The sequence below is a fragment of the Candida metapsilosis genome (assembly GCF_017655625.1).
Source record: "Candida metapsilosis strain BP57 chromosome Unknown scaffold3, whole genome shotgun sequence".
Taxonomy (NCBI): domain Eukaryota; kingdom Fungi; phylum Ascomycota; class Pichiomycetes; order Serinales; family Debaryomycetaceae; genus Lodderomyces; species Lodderomyces metapsilosis.
Window position 1 is genome coordinate 24,705 of NW_027138161.1, and position 19,110 is coordinate 43,814.

At 40.3% G+C, this 19,110-nt stretch overlaps 6 protein-coding genes across 6 annotated transcripts; 2 read left to right on the top strand and 4 right to left on the bottom strand. All coding sequences in view use genetic code 12, as the record gives it.

Annotated features, from left to right (window-relative positions):
- Positions 1–161: 161 nt before the first annotated feature.
- Positions 162–2,814, bottom strand: I9W82_002801 (uncharacterized protein; the record flags this gene model as incomplete). Its single annotated transcript, XM_067691697.1, has 2 exons — positions 162–457; positions 2,427–2,814. The coding sequence occupies 2 exons, from the start codon at positions 2,812–2,814 to the stop codon at positions 162–164; spliced, it is 684 nt and encodes a 227-aa protein (XP_067548150.1).
- A 484-nt stretch (positions 2,815–3,298) lies between these two features.
- Positions 3,299–4,849, bottom strand: I9W82_002802 (CPYA; the record flags this gene model as incomplete). The annotated part of the gene is made up of 1 exon (XM_067691698.1): positions 3,299–4,849. One exon carries the CDS (start codon positions 4,847–4,849, stop codon positions 3,299–3,301), a length of 1,551 nt encoding a protein of 516 aa, XP_067548151.1.
- Positions 4,850–5,450: 601 nt separating this feature from the next.
- Positions 5,451–5,708, bottom strand: I9W82_002803 (CPYA; the record flags this gene model as incomplete). Its single annotated transcript, XM_067691699.1, has 1 exon — positions 5,451–5,708. The coding sequence occupies one exon, from the start codon at positions 5,706–5,708 to the stop codon at positions 5,451–5,453; it is 258 nt and encodes an 85-aa protein (XP_067548152.1).
- Positions 5,709–6,172: 464 nt separating this feature from the next.
- UBC15 (Ubc15p) lies at positions 6,173–6,625 on the top strand (the record flags this gene model as incomplete). The annotated part of the gene is made up of 1 exon (XM_067691700.1): positions 6,173–6,625. The coding sequence occupies one exon, from the start codon at positions 6,173–6,175 to the stop codon at positions 6,623–6,625; it is 453 nt and encodes a 150-aa protein (XP_067548153.1).
- Position 6,626: 1 nt separating this feature from the next.
- SGS1 (ATP-dependent DNA helicase) lies at positions 6,627–9,746 on the bottom strand (the record flags this gene model as incomplete). The annotated part of the gene is made up of 1 exon (XM_067691701.1): positions 6,627–9,746. The coding sequence occupies one exon, from the start codon at positions 9,744–9,746 to the stop codon at positions 6,627–6,629; it is 3,120 nt and encodes a 1,039-aa protein (XP_067548154.1).
- Positions 9,747–10,566: 820 nt separating this feature from the next.
- On the top strand, positions 10,567–19,094 carry GCN1 (Gcn1p; the record flags this gene model as incomplete). Its single annotated transcript, XM_067691702.1, has 2 exons — positions 10,567–11,204; positions 11,711–19,094. The coding sequence occupies 2 exons, from the start codon at positions 10,567–10,569 to the stop codon at positions 19,092–19,094; spliced, it is 8,022 nt and encodes a 2,673-aa protein (XP_067548155.1).
- Between the last annotated feature and the right edge of the window lie 16 nt (positions 19,095–19,110).

The window sequence follows — 19,110 nt, forward strand, 5'->3', positions numbered from 1 at the left end:
TTTCATTTCATAGTCTTGTTGTATCTTATTATCTGCAATCCTAGTAGTAACCATCAATCACATCTCTTGTATTCTCAATCAAGCTCAACATATCCTCTTCTCCTAGTTGTTGGTATGTCTCCCACTAGATAGTTGTTCCAAATTTCTTACTACTTCATAGATTATACACTTCTTTGTAATACTACAGGAACTCTTAATGACAACTTTTCCCCACTTTGCAATCTCACGTCAATCTTCAAGTAATACACTCTCGCAATCATACAATTCTGAAAATCGGGAACCAAACAGAAATCAGTCAGTCGTAATGGTCGTATTTCTAGCGAGCCCATGTCTGCCGTGATTACCAATTGCTTAACATATTTCTCTTCAAAATCTTTTGTTTCAACTTGCTTCCTCCATGGTGCCTGTTTGACAGAATTGTATTTGGTACCGTCGGATGCAAACAGAACATCCTGCACTTTTAAATGGAAACATTCAAAAGAAAGTATGCCGTGGCAAATACCAGTCCATTCCCCACCAAACACAAAATAAAGCAACTAGTCGTGGATAATTATGCATGTGTTGCCTTGTTATGTTTTGTGTTATTCATGCTAACCAAAACAGGAAATCTTAAGATACGAAAACACCAAAACACAAAACAAACAATAGGTAAACCAACAAAACCACAACAATAAGGGATTTGCAAACAAAAGCAATTCTAAACATACATTGGCTCAGTATTTCAATATATTTGGCTCTGTTTTATATATATATAAAAGTCACTTCGTAAACATTTTTGATTGGTATACAACGGAGACCTTATAGGAATACTTTTAAGCTACTTGAACTCAATCTTTATTATTGTACTGCTTCCGACTTGTATCAAGTAACAGCTTTGCTTATTGAGTAAAGATGAGTTGAAAAATTAAAGTTTTGTACAAAACAAAAAACAAATTAGATTTTTAGTATAGTTACAAAGGGTTCATACACAAAAAATGGGCGACAAATACAAATTTTCACGGGAAATGCAATTACAATGACGTCAATGAACACAATAGCAAAGAATGGGGGTAGCATTAGAGGCGTGAAAACAAGCAACTAGCACTAAGGTAAAACAATTAGCAAACGTATGAAAAGAAGAGTACGGAATGCAACACAGTTGTACATTACTCTTACGCCCTACAATTTGTAAATTACTAGTGAAATATTAGCCGCTTTACAGGCTGATCCCAGCAAACCTTAAAAGCAATTTTAAATAATCATTATTAATTTCCCCTTTATCTGTTGAAATCGGCAATACTTTCATGTAAAATTAGCCTTTACTACAGATACGATACTCGAGGATGTAACCCAACAAACCTTAAAAGCATTACTGTAAATGGTTATTACCACTTTCCTCATTTTTGAATCGGCAATACCTTCCTCTAAAGACTAGCCTTTACTGCAGATACGAGAAGAAGTGATAAAATTTCACCCAACAAATTTTCACCTTATAAACGAAGAAAGCTAACAAAAACACAGCCCGAAATCTCTCCCCTTTGGTAACTTTATCATTATTCATTGTACAATTTATTTTATTTTCAACTGTTCTAAAAAGAATATAAAAGGAGATGAAAATATCCTCGATTTTTGGTTTCAGTTTTCCCTTTTTCTTTTCTTCTTCAGCCAAACCATACACAAGACTAATTAGCATACGGCTTCTGCCGTATGCGTTCAATATTGAAGGCAATCATAGAGCAGTTAGTTGCTATTCATGTACCAGAGAGATGTGTCAACGGATCAAAGCTGGTAGGTGTTTATGGTTGAAGTTGGTAGGTGTTATTGGTGGAAGCTGGTAGGTGTTATTGGTTGAAGTTGGTAGGAGTTTTTGGTTGAAGTTGGTAGGAGTTTCTGGTTAAAGGAGTGTTTAACCAAACCACCTGGGTTTTTTTTATTCGCAGTTTGGATACCCTGTATTCATCCTGTGGGTTTTTTCCCGTATGTTTTGCACATTGTTTATGTCCATGTTCGGGAGGCAGAATGCTTTCTGATGTCGCCGGTTTTTTTTTTCCTTTTGCTATCGGTACGCATTGTAAGGTTTTGGCGGACTTAAATGGTGATGTATTGAAAAGGTGGATAGGTAGAGGCAGAGTGGAACAATAGGAGTCGCCCTTACTGGTGACGAGCTGAGAGGTAAAAGGACTCAGCATCAATGTCTTCGTGTTGGCGGGGAGTATAAACTTTTCCCATTACTCACCTCACTGCCTAAAGGGCAGTGTGGGAGAAGAAGGCATTTTATATTCAAAGGATTTTCAAAGTTTCCTCGGTCACAATTCATTAAAGCAGATAGATTAAAAGAAAAGAAAAAAAAAAAAGGTTGCAAAACTTTGTTTTTTTCTTGATTTTATTTATTACTTTGTTTGATTTTATGAAAAAGAGGAATTTGTTATATACTTTATATAAACTACAGTAGCATTCTGAAAAATCAATGCGCAATTGCAACATGGTCTTGTCACTAGGTTGGAAAGTTGTTAATACGTCTTGGAGCTCCCTTAAGTCCCTAGCAGTTTGCACATCATAGCATAAATTCAACACCACATCTAACTTTTCATTCACACAGTGATTATCAAATCTTTTCACCTCATCTGCATTCTTGAAATCAGCCGTCCCTTTATTGTTGTAGTCATAACTCAGAATTTCTCGAATGGCTTTATTGACAGCTCGTTTAACGCTTCCATTCAGATTCAAGAATGAGTCATCAAGAAGTTGAAAAAGATTTTTGACACCAGCATAATTGACAATTTCACATAAAACCTCATGAGGATAACAGTCGAGGACAATGCTAGATTCAGGCATGATTGAGGTGAATCAACGAATTGGCTGTTCAATTTAAATGGCGATGAATTCTTTTCCATTTTTTTTTCTTGGCATCCTTTGCAGTCAAAAGTGAATCAGGAATTTATAACAAAAGACTGCCAGTATTATTAGAAATGGATGCTCTTGTATTGATGCGTAGTTATGCACTTTACGTGGGCACCCTGATCTCTCTCTGTAGGTGCTCGTTGTGATTGCCTAATAAAACTAGGAATCAGTGATCTTTGGTTGCAATTCTGAATTCACGTGCAGAATGCACAAGGCAGAAAGTGGACCAAATGAAACATTATTGTACGACCAACAGATGGACTCAGCATGCACAGTGGGTATACCAATGAGCTTGAAATTTACCAGGTAAAGCAAATCATTGTGCACTAAGGAGTTAGCTTTTCAAGTTTAGAAACACCGATTAACTCTGCTTACGACTTTTATTCAACAACTGAATAATATATAGACCTACACAAGACTACAATTTGTAGTCTCCATTGATCCATCTATTGACCATGTCGAGGGAGTTTTCTGGTTGATCGTGAGGAACCATATGACCAGCACCAAAAACTCTCAAAAATGTAAAGTTTTTATAATTTTTGACATTACCAGCATGTTCACCATCAACTTCCCACTTTCTAATTGGCGCTTTAGCAAATCCCTGTGAGCCACTCCATGGTAATCTATCAGTCCATGCTTGAATTCCCAACCAATTGCAAATAAAGTCCTTGTCCCCTGCATAAATCAACACGGGAACTCCTTTCTCCAAAACATCAATCACCTTTTTATAGTATGGCTTCATCCAATCACCAGAGTACACAAAGTTAGCATGAATATCGTCATTGCATGGGGCATGACCAGATACCTCAGCTCCTACTGCCTCCAAGACTTCCGGCTTGCTCAAATACTTATCGACGTAATCAAGACTCTCGTAGCAAAATCGAGACCCATCACATTTGCGTCGAACATCATATAAGTTATAGCCTGCTCTTTGATAAGGACTCATTTGGGCTTCATTGCTGTAAACGGTGGCGGGGAAGCAGCTCCACACTGACTCTGTATCGTAACACAGCTTAATGAGGGACAAGCACAGCGGCTTAGTGGCATCCATAATTTGACACTGTTGCGGGTCAACAACCGCCTCAGAACCACCTTCACCACAAGCCATTGGTTGGTAATATTCATACTGAACCAACGTGTCAGTCAAACCATTACCAATCAAAACCGATGTCAAATTGAATGAGCGCTCAGGGTGGCTCAATATTTCACTAGCAAAAACAGGAGCATAGTGACCTCCATAAGATTCAGCAGCAAGATGAAAGTCTAAATTGGCAAATTGTGGGAATTGTTTGAAGAATAATTCTAAAAATGCATAAACATCCTTTCCAGCGGCAACAGTGTTGGAAACAGATGAAGATGAATATGAGTAACCTACGTTGACTGGTTGATCTAAGAAAATGACAGTAGCATTGTTGTTCCAGGAATAAGGGTTGTAAACTGGCTGAATATCTTTGTTGATACTTGAAGGACCCAACTCGAAAAATTGACCCATCGACGATGAGCACCCCGGACCACCATTTAGCCACAAGATAACTGGGTCATTCTTTGGGTCATTTCTGCTTTCAAAAGCCCAAAAGAAAAAGTGTTTATCTTCATCTTCAACATCCAAATAACCAGAGTATTGACTCACTGTGTCAAGACCTAAGTCCTTTGGAGTTTTGACTCTCAATTGGTGATTTGGAACCTTCTGATCCTTCACGTGGAAGTCAAAGTGTTGCTTGATTATCTTACCTTCACCGAATCTCAATTCACTAAATTGCTTAGAAAGCTTATCTGACCACACTTTTTTAGTTTCATGAGTCAATGATTCCAAAGGTTCGTTGAAAATAGCTAAAAGGGAGTTGTCCAAGTTGGAAGAGGAATCTTTGTCCCAATTCAAAGGTTGCTGTCCATTGATAGGGCTTTGAATTACCAAAGCATACACGGAACTGACTGATAGTGCCAAAGTGGTAATAGTTGAAAATTTCATATTGGAATTGCTGGAAGAAGAAGGCGACGTGGAACGATGACAACTTAATTTTCCATTCACTTTTACAAAAGGCACCCAGTTATCAACTCCAAGACACAATTAATTAACTTGCAGTGGCTTTGATGATAAGATTTTGTGTCATGAATGCCGAAAAAGGAAATTCGATATTCCGGTATTATCTTTTGATGACGACATTGGACTGTGGCTCCGACTAATTCTGCTTTGTGTAATGCCGTTCCCATGAAGGGAATCATTTACGTCCCAGCAAGTTTAAATTAGTACTTTTGTAGATAGGATTGCACATATTGCACGGTTCCGTGCAGCGATGGTTCTTTCTAAGGCTATACTTCATTTGAGAAGCGTCGTGAATAGTTTCCACGGGAGTAGTGAGTTATGGACTACGCAGAAAATAAAGAACGTCTTCAGAGAAACAACAGGTAGCAATAGATAAGCATCCATATTTATCAAACAAAATCTGTTTCCGTGATACCTATATACTTTTCAGAATGCCAATTCAACGGTTAAACATCTCCAAAGCCTAGCGTGATTGATCGAAGACTCTCAAAACAGTAAACTGATTGTAACACTTTACATAGCATGTTCACCAATCAACTTCCCACTTTCTAATTGGCGCTTTAGCAAATCCCTGTGAGCCACTCCATTCCAACTTATTGCTCCATGCATCAACTCCCAACCAGTTGCAGATGAAATCTTCATCTCCATTGTAGAGCAAAACTGGTATACCGCTGTCCAAGACGTCAATAATGTGCCTGTAATAAGGTTTCATCAAGTCACCATTTAGTAAATACGTTATCGTAGAGTCCTTCGTCAAGCAGTTCAAGGGCACGCATTTTCTCATATGAATCTATCTTTGAGTTTATCACACCCACTTTGATATCTTTTTTGATTAATTGTTGCATTTGGTCATACATTAATGATATCAAGGGTGAAATGACAACAGTAGTACCCTTGCTGTGCCCACTTTTGATTAAAGCTGGTAGTGGATAACAGAGGGACTTTCCACCCCCTGTAGGCATCAAAACAAAAACATTAGTTCAAAAGTGATGCAACGATAGCTTCCAATTGGTTAGGACGAAATGATTGAAGCTTGAACACTTTGTTGAGGGTACCATACACTTCATCAATAAATTCCTCAGAACCTTCTGGCTCTAACCGTGTTGCGTTGAGGGCATTAGTGATTTGCTCTATCCCGTCATCCTCTTCACAGGGATGATTTGTTTAGCGTCTGGCATCAATGTTAAAGATCAGTCAATTTGTAAAATTGCGGTAGCGCAAAAAAAACCATTCATCACTACTCCCCACATGCATCCGTATCACAGAAGGTTAGTAAAAGAGTATCAAGCCATAAGCAAGGCAAAGTTGCCCGGGGTAGAGCTCATATCATCGGAAGAGCTACAAAGCTTCCTTTTTAAAATACACATCGACAACCATGAGCTCTATCCAGATGACTACTACCTTCAAGTTACCATCACCGACGACTACCCCGTTGATTCACCATCGGTTGTGTTTATCAACTATGGTTCCTCACAGATTCCGTTACACCCCCACATTTACTCCAATGGCCACATTTGTCTTAACCTACTTGGGGATGACTGGACCCCTGCCTGTTCCATTGAAAGCATTTTACTCAGTATTCAAAGCATGTTACATTCCAATCAACTTGCAGAGAGACCACCAGATGACAGTCAGTACATTAAAGGCGCACCAAGGGATCCCAAGAGAACTAATTTTGTATACCACGATGATAACATATAGACTATGTACTACTAAATTGAATTTTGATGGTTTTCTTACCATTCAATACCTTTGACGCATTTCTGCCGACTCTGACGTAATTTGAAGCAAACCCACCTTTCATCACCTGGTATTCCACAAGACACTCTTCACTAAGCAAGTAAAAGAAAATCCTCTCAACATCCGTTTTGTCCAAGTTTTTCCCTTTGCCGTGACAGGGATTGTTATTGTGGCCCATCTTGGTGATTTTGTTGTACTCGAGACCTTTGAATACATCCTGACAGTGCAAAACAGTCACTTTTTCGCTTTGGATTGATTTGACTAGTTTGAGAATGTCCTGGGCGTACTGTGTACAGTCCTTCTCAACAACAGTCACATGATTGTAGTTTTTACAGTTGTCACATTGTTTTTTGCAATTGATAGGGTTAAAAGTTTCATTGAAATAGTGCAACACTTGTTTTCGTCTGCAATCGGTCGTGTTTTCACAGTACTGCACAACCTGTCTTAATTTCGCCAAGTGGTTCTCTTTACCTTCCTCCGTCAAATCTGCATCACGGTGGATCATGTTTTGTAACGACCTTGCATCTTTGTAGCAATAGTACATGATACATTCAGATGGCTTGCCATCACGTCCTGCTCTTCCAGTCTCTTGGTAGTACCCTTCCAAGCTTCTTGGAATAAACAAATGTATCACGAATCTCACATCAGGCTTGTCTATACCCATACCAAAGGCAATTGTAGCACAAATTAATTGGATCTTGTTCTTCTGCCAGTTGGTTTGGATCTTGAAACGATCTTCCGGCGTCATTCCTGCATGGTAAAACGATGTTTTCAAACCAAACAGATTCAACTTGGCACTAGTCTGTTCACAGGACTGCTTCGAGTGGCAGTAGATGATCCCACACTTGTTCTTATATCGTGACAATATGTAATCCTTCATCGACTCGAGGTAGTTACCACTCTTCCACCTTATTTCGTAGTACAAGTTAGTTCTGTTGAAGCTTTGTTTGAGAAACACCGGCGAGTCCATTTTCAAATGATGTACGATATCCATGCGCACTTTTTCATTAGCAGTGGCAGTCAATGCCATGAGTGGTACTCTTGGAAACCTCTCTTTGAAAAATCCCATTCCTTTGTAGTCGGGGCGAAAATCATGGCCCCATGAACTCAAGCAGTGAGCTTCGTCAATCACAACCCGTGCAAGCTGATTTCGATCGTATAGCTTACCAATAATTTTTTGAATCATTGGTGATTTGTTGGCCTTTTCAGGAGACAAGTATACTATATCGAGGAACCCTTCACGAAATAGGTTTAGCGTGTGCTTGTTGTCATCGCTGTTCGCTTTGGAGCTAATCATTCCGGCCTTGATGTTCTTATGGATCAAATGTTGCACTTGGTCTTGCATTAGCGATATCAATGGCGATATGACAACAGTAGTGCCCTTGCTGTGTCCACCTTTGATTAACGCTGGTAGTTGATAGCAAAGAGACTTTCCACCCCCTGTAGGCATCAAAACAAAAACATCTTTATTCAAAAGCGATGCAACAATCGCTTCCAACTGGTTAGGACGAAATGATTGAAGCTTGAATACTTTGTTGAGGGTGTCATATACTTCATCTATGAAATCGTCAGACCCTTCTGGCACTACCCGCGTAGCTGGCTTTGGAGCATTGATGATTTGCATTATTTCCTCATCCTCATCACTAAAATCATCCTCGCTATCCATGTTTATAAAAGGCGGTCCACTCTGCTTGGCTGAGACCCCATTTGATGAATCAGATGAGCTAATCATATTACGCGCTGGTAGTGGCATATCACTAAGTACAGTATTATCTGCCAAGTCGATTTCATCATCCGAATCAGAGTCTAGCTCAATCACATCAATCTCTCGTTCCTGGTTGAGTTGAGTGGAGAATTCAATATCTTCCACATAATCATTGTCTGGATCATCATTCGCGCGATCGTCGTTGATGGGACTCGCAGGTACTGACCTGTGATCATAGTGGATCCCATATTTCTCGGCAACTTCAGGCGATAACCGGAGATTCTGCATTTCCTGACTTTCAATCACGCCTGTTTCTGAACCGTAATCTGAAAACTCATCAATAGTTGGCGAGTTTTGGATAGAAGCATCATCTATGAAGCTGCCCAAATCGTCAACTTCATCTCGCTCCTGCGTTGGTGTTCTTAAACCCTCCATAGTATTGTTACCAAAATCATCTTCCACATCCAATATGTCATCACCAGCATCAATGTTTGATACAATTTCTCTTGCCTCGGCAATCCTCGTTGGTCTTGCCGGAGCTCTAAAAACATGGGCATCACTGGTGGTATCCTCGATATCTTCAGTTACCTCATTCTGCGTCGGTGCCGCAACCTCCTTTGTATCCTTCAATTTAGCAATCAAGTCGTCCAATGATGCAATTTTCGCCTGTAATTCAACATAATGTTCCTTCTTCTGGTCCAAGGAGATAGACGTTGATTCACTTATGATAAATTTTTCTTCTAGTAATTTAATCTTTGACTCTTGCAATTGTATTAGTTCTAGATAGCGACTTGTATCATCTGGCTTGGATTTCTTGCTCGCCACGGGAAGCTCCTCCTCTGCCGGTCGTTTTCTAGGAGAATCATTATCAAGTGTCAAATCTATCACATCATCAGGACTGGACTGGCTTCTGTTGTGTGATTGAGTTACCGATGAGGTTCCCAGTGTTTTGAAAAACTTTGACACCAACGGTAGTTTTGACTGGGCCTTTCTTGATTTGCTAGGTCCCCGATTCTGCGTGAGTGATTGCAGTATGAGTGATGCAGAAGACGCGTTAAATGATGAGTTGAATGATGAATCGTTGAAATCGAGATTTTGGCTTCGTTGGGGTTGTGGTGGTGGTGGCACATTCTCCTTATCACTTTCAGGCGATATGGTAGTCACAACAAAGTCACCTATGACCGACACATCCTCACGCAATGGGTCAGATGGAGTCGAGCGAGGTCGTTGAGAATTCGAAGATGGACGCGTTGATAAGGATGGTTTCTCCTTGGGATAACTTTTGAGTGCTGCAGAGATAATCTGGGGACTCGGTAGATTTGGTTTTGCGTGATCTAGCCATTCAAGCTGTTCTTTGAGGTTGTTTGTTTTGATCATGGAGATGATTGAGTTTGACGTGTGGGATTTGATCTGGGTTTTTTTTATTTTTTTCTTGTTTTGTTTACATATTCGGGTGTATATGTCCGAGATCACGTGAAAAAGGACGTTGTGCAAATTGCATCTTCACGTGATACGGTAAGAGGAGAAGAATAGCACGACCACAAGAGAGGGGAAATTTATTTATTTTTTATTTCAGTTTGACACAAGAGAAAAAAAAACAACCAAACGAGAAAAGCGGAGAACTGGTATAGAAAAATAACGTGTTAATGCGCTTGTCATTGGCTTGAAGTGAGGAGTGTGTCTAATGAGTGGTAATTTAGAGTATTCTGTTGCAAGTACCAGTGTGGTTACAATTTTTATGCGTGTTAAACAAGGATGGTGAATTCCTATTGGCTGAGAGAAAAAAAAATTTTTAAAGTGAGAAAAGAGAAAAAAAAGTTAACCAGTAACGAGATAATCCGAAGGAGGAGAAGAAAGAAAGAAACGGCACAACGACATAATGGAATTACACAAAAGTGGGGGTGGAAAGTCCATATCGGAAAACAAAATTAATGAAACCACCATGAAAGGGGGGGGAGAGGTAGAGTAATGGTGGGTGAAGCAGGTATGCCCAGTAGAGCGCAAATACACCCTTGTGTCTTCACCGGCCTGCTATGCATTTTCCCCAATGAGAGTTAGAGTGGAGCACTTTTCTCTGACTGGTTTGTTTTTTGTTTTGTGTAATTTTCATTGTGGATGCCTTATGATGGAAAAGATTATATATAAAACCCATATCAAATAACCCCAAAAATGAAAATATCGTCTTATCTATCAACAAATGTTTGCTTCTTCCTTCAACAACTACAGACCCGACACAAAGCACACTAGAGGAGCATTATCATCACTTTCCTCAGTGTCGTCATCAAACTCAATTGCCGACTTTAATACTGGGGACTTGTTACCAGACCTTTGGCAGATTTCATCCAACGAATCAGTAGGATCAGACAGCTTGGATTACCCTTTTACATTTTCCAAACAGACACAGCCAACTTCGCCTTGCTATCAAACCCAGCGGCTTGAATTGTTTTCAGATGTAAGTCCACTTCACAACTATACCCAGAGGACTACCCCATTGTGGCAGCACCCCTCCTCCACATGGACAGTTCAGCCTACAGAAACCCAGTTTCACATTGACGAGCCATGCGACAAACATGTATATTTATTAGATGACGACAATACCACTTCAAAACAGACTACAATCAAATCACCATCGCACAAGGAATCACCCAAAGCAAAATCTGTCAACACTCAACTATACAAGACGGAGTTGTGTGGACCATTTATGAAAACAGGCACCTGCCCCTATGGAATCAAGTGTCAGTTTGCCCACGGAGAGTCAGAGTTGAAGCATATTGAACGACCACCCAAGTGGAGATCCAAGCCATGCGCTAATTGGGCAAAGTATGGAAGCTGCAGGTACGGCAACCGATGCTGCTTTAAGCACGGTGAATAGAAGATTTTATGATTTGTATAATTAGAATGAATATTTATTACGTTGAGCTCTTTATCAAAGCCTCAGCACAGTGGCCAAGACTTATACCTACTTTAACTCTTCTCATCAACAACAGCCTCAGATGTGTACAATCACTTTGTATTGTGTGGTGATATTGGGTTCGTGATGTTTTCCACAGCGCCCAACAAGAGTAAATCTTGTCGAGTCGGGTCTCCAGCCAAACAGAAACTGTAGACCTTTAACCCATTACTGCAACGGACCATTACCTTTCGTCATCGACTGTTATAGTTGATAAAGAAGAAAAGAGGGAAAAAGGTTTGAAAAATTTTTTTTCTTCTTCATTTTCTCTCTTATTTTCTATTCGTTTAACTTCTTCTTCACATCATCATTAAATGCTGGAAATCGTCGAATGGGGACAATTGAAGCCTGTTTATGAAAAGGGCGTCAAAAGCTCCTCTTTAAAAGATAGGCTCAGTACATTGAATTCGATTGAGCAGAATTTGGAGAATATTGCAAAAAGTGAATTGCAAACAGTAGCTCATATATTGCTTAGGACTTACAACTTCTACCAAGATACCGATTCGAGGAATGCAGTATTGGCAGCATTGATTAGTATCAGCAAGATAGATGGCAGGTTTCTATCATACTACGTTGAATTTATCGCAAAAGAGACATCAGGAACAACCTTGGCCGTCACCGATTACTTGACCCTTCTTCAGTGGATAAACACATTTAATATAGAATTAGCAAGGGGAAAAAGCCTTAACGAGAGATGTGCCACCCTCCAGGCGAAATTATTTGTCAAGTGCACAGAAGACAAATCGTCAAAGCATTTGGATAGAGTTGCCAAGTCAGCCATCACGGCTACAAAAACAAGCATTGCCAACACATTACTCGAGGATGATACATACATGAATCTTATTATTGATCAAGAGTGCTTTGCCTTATTTGGTGTGTTGAATTTGGCAGCAATCGAGCTCATACCAAAGAAACCGTCGGTACTTGAAAAATTCAAAAGTCATGATGCAAAGGTTTTGAATACATTTATCAATTTGGTATTGCTAGGAAAGAAACCAACTAAGTTTGAGGTAGAGCAGTTTGGACCATGTGTTGAGACTTTGGTAAACGAAAACAACTTTACCACTCTTCTACTTCCATCAATTGAAAAGGCCATCCTTAGGTCTTCGGAAAACTCATTTGGCGTTGTGCTTCCTGACCTTTTCAAGCACTTGCAAATCGAAATCACTCCATCACCAAAGCTTGTATCATCAATCATTTCTGGAGTCAAATCGCAGAAGGAAAACGTCAGAGTGGGTGCCTTTCATACATTAGATTTGGTGGTTGCAAAATCAAAAGACGACATCTCAGACGAGATAATCAAAGCTATAAAAACAACAACAAATGCTGAATCGAAATCGTTGTTGATAAAGAGTCTCATCAGCACCGCTGATTCGGAAAAGGTTGTCAACTCGTTGCTTCCCTTAGTGGCGAAAGAGCAAAACGAGGTCTCGTTAGGTAGCTTAGTGGATGTGTTTGCATACCACGCCTTCAAAGCAAACAAATTCAACGACGACGTAATCAAAGCATTCACCACCGGATTCAGATCAAAGTTCAAGCGCGTTTGGTATGTCGACTATGGTAAACACGCATTGGGAAAGGAACAGCCAGATTTCACTGTTGTGTTTGATGAGACCTTATCTGAGATTGAAAAAGCACCAGCTGCAAACATTAAAAACATTGCGTGTGCCTTTGTGATATTAGCCCTCACCCACAAAGATTCAGCCTTGCTTGAGGAGACAAAACTTTTTGAAAAATTGGATGCCACTGACTTGTACTGGTTTGTAAAAGATTTGTACAATCATCCAAAGGGCTGGTTGTATGTGCTTAGCGGTAGGAAAGTCCCATACAGTGTCAAAAGAGTTGCTCAAGATCGATTCAAGGAGGAGGTTGAAGTCAATTTGTCGTTGAGTGATGGAATCATTAAAGAAGCGTACGAACTCGATAGGGAAATACACAACCCAAGAGATCTCAATGCGGTGTTTTCCATCCTAACTCAATTAAAAGAAGCCGATCAAGTAAAATCCAACGCAGTTAAATTAATTATTGCAGCAAATGACCCCAGCATTCGTATAAATGGTGGTTGGATTGGCCTTGTACAAAGAAGCGGACACAAGATTGATATTGGGACGTTAGTCAAGGATAACTACCAGAAAATCTTCACCGAGTGTGTGGCCCATCAATCACCAAACTCAATAAAGGCTCTCGCCACTATTGCATTTGTCCAACCAGAGTCCGTTGGGATCATCACCAAGTTCATTGAGGAGAGTTTGACTGTTGAGCATATAGATGAGGTATCCAAGTCCATCTATTACGGAAAGGAGGGTGAAATGGTGATCAACGTCATCGAGAAAAAGCCTAAAGCATTAGACAAGAATGCAAAGGATTACGAGATCAGAGCTTGGGAAGAGTCAATTGGAAAAGAGTTGAAGCAGGCAAAGAAATTGACACCGGAAGAGAAGAAGCTCGTTGCAGAGCAAATTGCAAAAGAGTCAAAGATCAGGAGTGAAATCAAAAGCACAGTTGCCAAAGTAAACTTTGCCATTGGTTTAATTGACGAGTTAGCAGCACAAGCCAAAGTCGTCAACAATGGTGCCGATTCTTGGTTCCCCACTAGTGTAAAGAAGCTACTCGACTTGGCCATTTCGGAAGGCGATTTTTTCAAAAGTGCACCATCGTTTATTAACCTCTCCTCCTTGGTCACCTCAAGGTTTGAGATTTTAAAAACATTTGTTGGTGTTGCCATTTTACGATTGTACGGCGTCAAGGTTGACCCTAAATACGAAGAGGAACCGCTTGAGTCGCTACTTGGAAGGATCTTGTACCGTGTAAAGATCTTAAGTGATCAAAATCCATTGGATGGTGTATCGCTAGCCTATGTGCTTCCCTTATTGATCAAGGTGTTGCAAATTGGACAATCGGCTGCTTTCAAAAATTCAAAAAAGATTGCCGTTACATCAGAGTTTGTTGAGAATGACCCAGAAGAGGAGCACTTGCTTTTGAGTGTGGAGATTATTTCCGCTCATGCTGAATTGTTTGCCGACGCTGGTATACCAAGGACTAGCATTTTGCAGATTTTAGTCAGTCTCATGGCAGTTCCATCCAAGGCCAAGTTGGTGAAAGAATGTTTCCTTTCATTGTGTCAGTACATTGCCGTGAACATATCCGATGAAGATTTGCAGTTATTGTTGGAAAATGTGGTCTCCCCACATGTATTTGTCAGATCGACCATTTTGGAAGGATTGGACTCTGAGTTTGAACTCAGTGCATATTCAAAGGAGGTTTATGTGGAGACTTATGACACAGACAACAATTGTCGGGAGTTGGCGCAAACAATCTGGGAGGACAACTCTTTGAGTGTACCTGATACCACAAACTTGCTTGAATTGTTTGAATTAAAAGATGCCGGATTGCGATTATCAGTAGCGCAAGCTTATAGAGACGCTTCGATACAAACTGGCATCAACTTGGATGAGTTGTTTAACTTCTACATTGAAAAGAAAAACCCACCAGCTCCCAAATTGGATGAATATGGTCTTGTCATAAAGTCAACTATTGATCAAAGAGATAGATGGGAGGAGAGATCGACCATCGCCCTTGCCCTCAAGTTCCTCGTGCCACAATTGTCCGACTCGGATATTGAGAAGCTCTTCAAGTTCCTTGTTGACGAGGCATTGGGAGATAAGGATCAAAATGTACGTCAACAGTATCAAGATGCCGGTGTTGCCGCCATTGAAATTCACGGAGCCAAGAATGTTGAAGCTTTGATTAGAATCTTTGAAGAATGCTTGCAAGGAAAGAACATTAAAGAACCGGTTGTTGTGTTGTATGGTACATTGGCACGCCACTTGAAGCCAACTGACGAACGTTTGAGGGTGATTTTCGATCGGTTGATGAAATCATTGGATACTCCGAATGTCCAATTTGCCGTTTCTGAATGTATCGCTCCGTTGGTACCCTCCTTCAAAGATGAGCTTCCGAAGTACTTTGATACATTATTCGACACGTTGTTCACAGGAAAAACCCTCGCTAAGCGTCGTGGTGCTGCATTTGGTATTGCCGGTCTCGTCAAAGGAGACGGTGTGCGAGCATTGTCAGACTACGATGTCATTAGAACATTAACAGATGCATCGGACGATAAAAAGGACGCTGTCAAAAGAGAAAGCGTTTCGCTTGTTTTTGAAAGTTTGTCAAAGAGTTTGGGTAAATTCTTTGAACCATTTGTGTTTGAAATCTTGCCAATCATTTTGAAAAGTCTTGGTGACATGCTGAGTGAAGTTAGAGTTGCCACTGATAATGCAGCAAAGGAAATTATGAAAAACACTACATCTTTTGGTGTCAAGAAACTCATTCCATTGGCCATTTCCAACCTTGATGAAATTGCATGGAGATCAAAGAAGGGCTCAGTTGAATTGCTTGGTGCTATGGCGTATCTTGATCCAGAACAGTTATCAGCGTCATTATCCATCATCATTCCTGAGATTGTTGGAGTGTTGAATGATACGCACAAGGAGGTGAGAAAAGCAGCTGAGCAATCACTTAAACGATTTGGTGAGGTTATCAGAAACCCAGAGATTCAACAAATTGTTCCTTACTTGATCAATGCCATTGGAGATCCAACCAAACACTTGGATGAAGCTTTGGATAGGTTAACAAAGACTCAGTTTGTACACTATATCGACAGCTCATCATTAGCATTAATCATTCATGTCATCCATCGTGCAATGAAGGATAGATCTGCGTCTACCAAGAAAAAAGCATGCCAAATTGTGGGTAATATGGCCATTTTAGTCGATTCAAAGGACTTGCAACCATACTTGAACGAGTTGGTTGAAGAGTTGGAGACAGCTATGGTTGATCCAGTTCCAGCCACTAGATCCACAGCTGCCAGAGCATTGGGTTCGTTGGTTGAAAAACTAGGCGAAGAGCAATTCCCTGGATTGATTTCGAAATTGATTGGCACTTTGCAAGACGAATCAAAAGCTGGAGATCGTCTTGGGTCCGCTCAAGCTCTTTCCGAGGTTATTTGTGGACTTGGTACAAACAAATTGGAGGAACTTTTACCTTCGATCATCTCATCGGCATCTTCACCTCGTTCCGCAGTCAGGGCTGGATTCATGCCACTTTTGCTTTTCTTGCCCGTTTGTTTTGGCTCTCAATTTGCTCCTTACTTGAACCGTATCATTCCACCAATCTTGAATGGATTGGCTGATCAAGATGAAGAGATTAGGGAGACGGCATTGAGAGCAGGTAGATTGATTGTCAAGAATTACGCCAAAAAGGCTGTTGATTTATTGTTGCCAGAATTGGAAGCCGGATTGTCCAACGAATCGTATCGTATTCGTCTTTCATCATTGGAACTTACTGGAGATTTGTTATTCCAAATCACAGGACTTTCTGGTAAAAACGAACTTATTGAAGATCAAATGGTTAACAAAACCCTTGCACAAGTCTTGGGTCAAGAACGTCGTGACCGTATTTTGGCTGCCTTGTTTGTTTGTCGTTCTGATGTTGCTGGTATGGTTAGAAATGCTAGTGCCGATATTTGGAAGGCTCTTGTTGCCAACACTCCAAGAACAGTGAAGGAGATCTTGCCCACTTTGACTTCTTTGATTGTCCAGAAATTAGCATCTGACGATGAGACACAAAGAACAATTGCCGCTCAGACATTGGGTGACATGGTGCGTCGTGTTGGTGCAAATGCATTACCACAATTGTTGCCATCATTGAAGGATGCCAAGGACCAAGAAGGAGCATGTATTGCATTGACCGAGTTGATCAAATCGACTTCATTGGAGGGACTCACCACTTATAGAGACACATTTGTCAGCATCATTTACAATGGTCTTATCACCCAAGATAAACCTACTAGAAATGCTGCCGCACAAGCGTTTGAACAATTGTATGAGCAAATTGGAAAAGTTGTCATTGATGAAATTATTCCACAATTGTTGTCAGAATTGAGCAACTCTTCGGCATCTTTAATGGCATTGAAGGAATTGATGGCGTCGAAATCAGAAATCATTTTCCCAATCACATTGCCTTCCTTGTTGGAACCACCAGTTGATGCAGTGGCATTGGCATCTTTGGCATCAGTTGCAGGTACCGCCTTGTACAAGAGATTGTCAACCATTTTGAACACCTTGATTGCGTCTATCATTGCAGGAGAAGAGATTTCAGAAGAGTTTAATCAAGTCTTGTTGTCAGTTGAAGATGATGGTGCTCACTTGTTGATGCAGCAGTTATTGGCATTAATGAAGCATGAAGATCCACAAATTAGAGAAGTCATTTTCACTCAAACTAAGGACTTTTTCGAACATGCCACATTGGACTACTCAATGTACCTTGAAGATATTGTTTATCAAATGATTCTTTCTTTAGCTGATCCATCACCAAAAGTTGTCAAAGCCTCAATGGAATCGCTTACAGTCTTGATCAAGAAACAACCAAAGGAATTGTTGGAGAAATTAGTGAAACCATCATACCAAGCACTCAGATTAACTGGTGTATCAGTACCCGCATTTGCTTTACCAAAAGGACCCAACTGTATTCTCCCTGTGTTTTTGCATGGGTTAATGTATGGCTCATCTGATCAACGTGAATTGTCCGCATTGGCTATCGCTGATATTATAGAAAAGACCCCAGCTGAAAACTTGCGCACATTGGCAACGAGCTTGACTGGTCCATTGATTAGAGTCATTGGTGAAAAAGTGGCCTCTAATATCAAATCTGCTATTCTTGTGGCTTTGAATAATTTGTTGATCAAGATTCCTCAATTTTTGCGACCATTTATCCCACAATTGCAAAGGACTTTTGTACGTTCATTGAGTGATGTTTCAAACGATACATTGAGGAAACGTGCAGTTGTTGCATTATCAACATTAATTAAGCACCAACCTAGGGTTGATTCATTGATTACCGAGTTGGTGACAAACTCTAAAGCCACTGATGATTCAGGTGTCAAGGCATCAATGTTGCAAGGAATGTTGGCTGTGGTTGAATTGAAAGGTAAGGAATTGAATGAAGCATCAAAGACTAGTTTGTTATCAGTAGTTGAAGAGGAAAGTATCGACTCAGTTTCATCAGCCAAGTTGTTAGGTTCACTAGCTAATGTGTTGACCACAGAAGAGACAAGTGTGTTGTTGCAGAAAAAAGTTGTCAATTCGCAAAGCAAATTTTCCATTTTGGCTATCAATGCATTTTTGAAATATGCCCCAGAATTGGTGAAACATAACCCTGAAGTTGTTGACTTTGTTGCTGCATGTTCTGATTCAACCATTCCATACATTAGTGACAATGCCACTATTGCCATTGGTAAATTAGTGCTTAGTGAGATCAGTGACGAAGCATTGTACAGGCAATTGGCAAAGAATGCTATTCAACCCAACTCGGCATCTCCAGATACAAGGAGATTGTCATTGATTGTTATTAGAACTGCTGCTCATAAAAAGGCCATTCCTCAAGAATATCTTGATTTCATTGTCCCAAGTGTGTTTAGCTCAGTTCGTGATCCAATCATTCCTATCAAGTTGGCAGCGGAGAAGGCATACTTGGAGGTGTTTGCAATTGTTGATCAAGAGTTGAAAGTGTTTGACAACTGGTTTAACGGCAGGACTGAGATTACAACTGTTACTGGTACCTCTATAGTCCCTAGATCCATTGGTGATTACACAAAGAGGGTTGCAGTTAGATTGGCCCATGTTGAAAGAGAGCGTATCGAGCAAGGTGGTGATGAAGAAACCTTGTTTAGTGATAGAATTGAAGATGAAAAGGAGATTTGGTCAGTTGGTATATAGAAGATATATTATTACA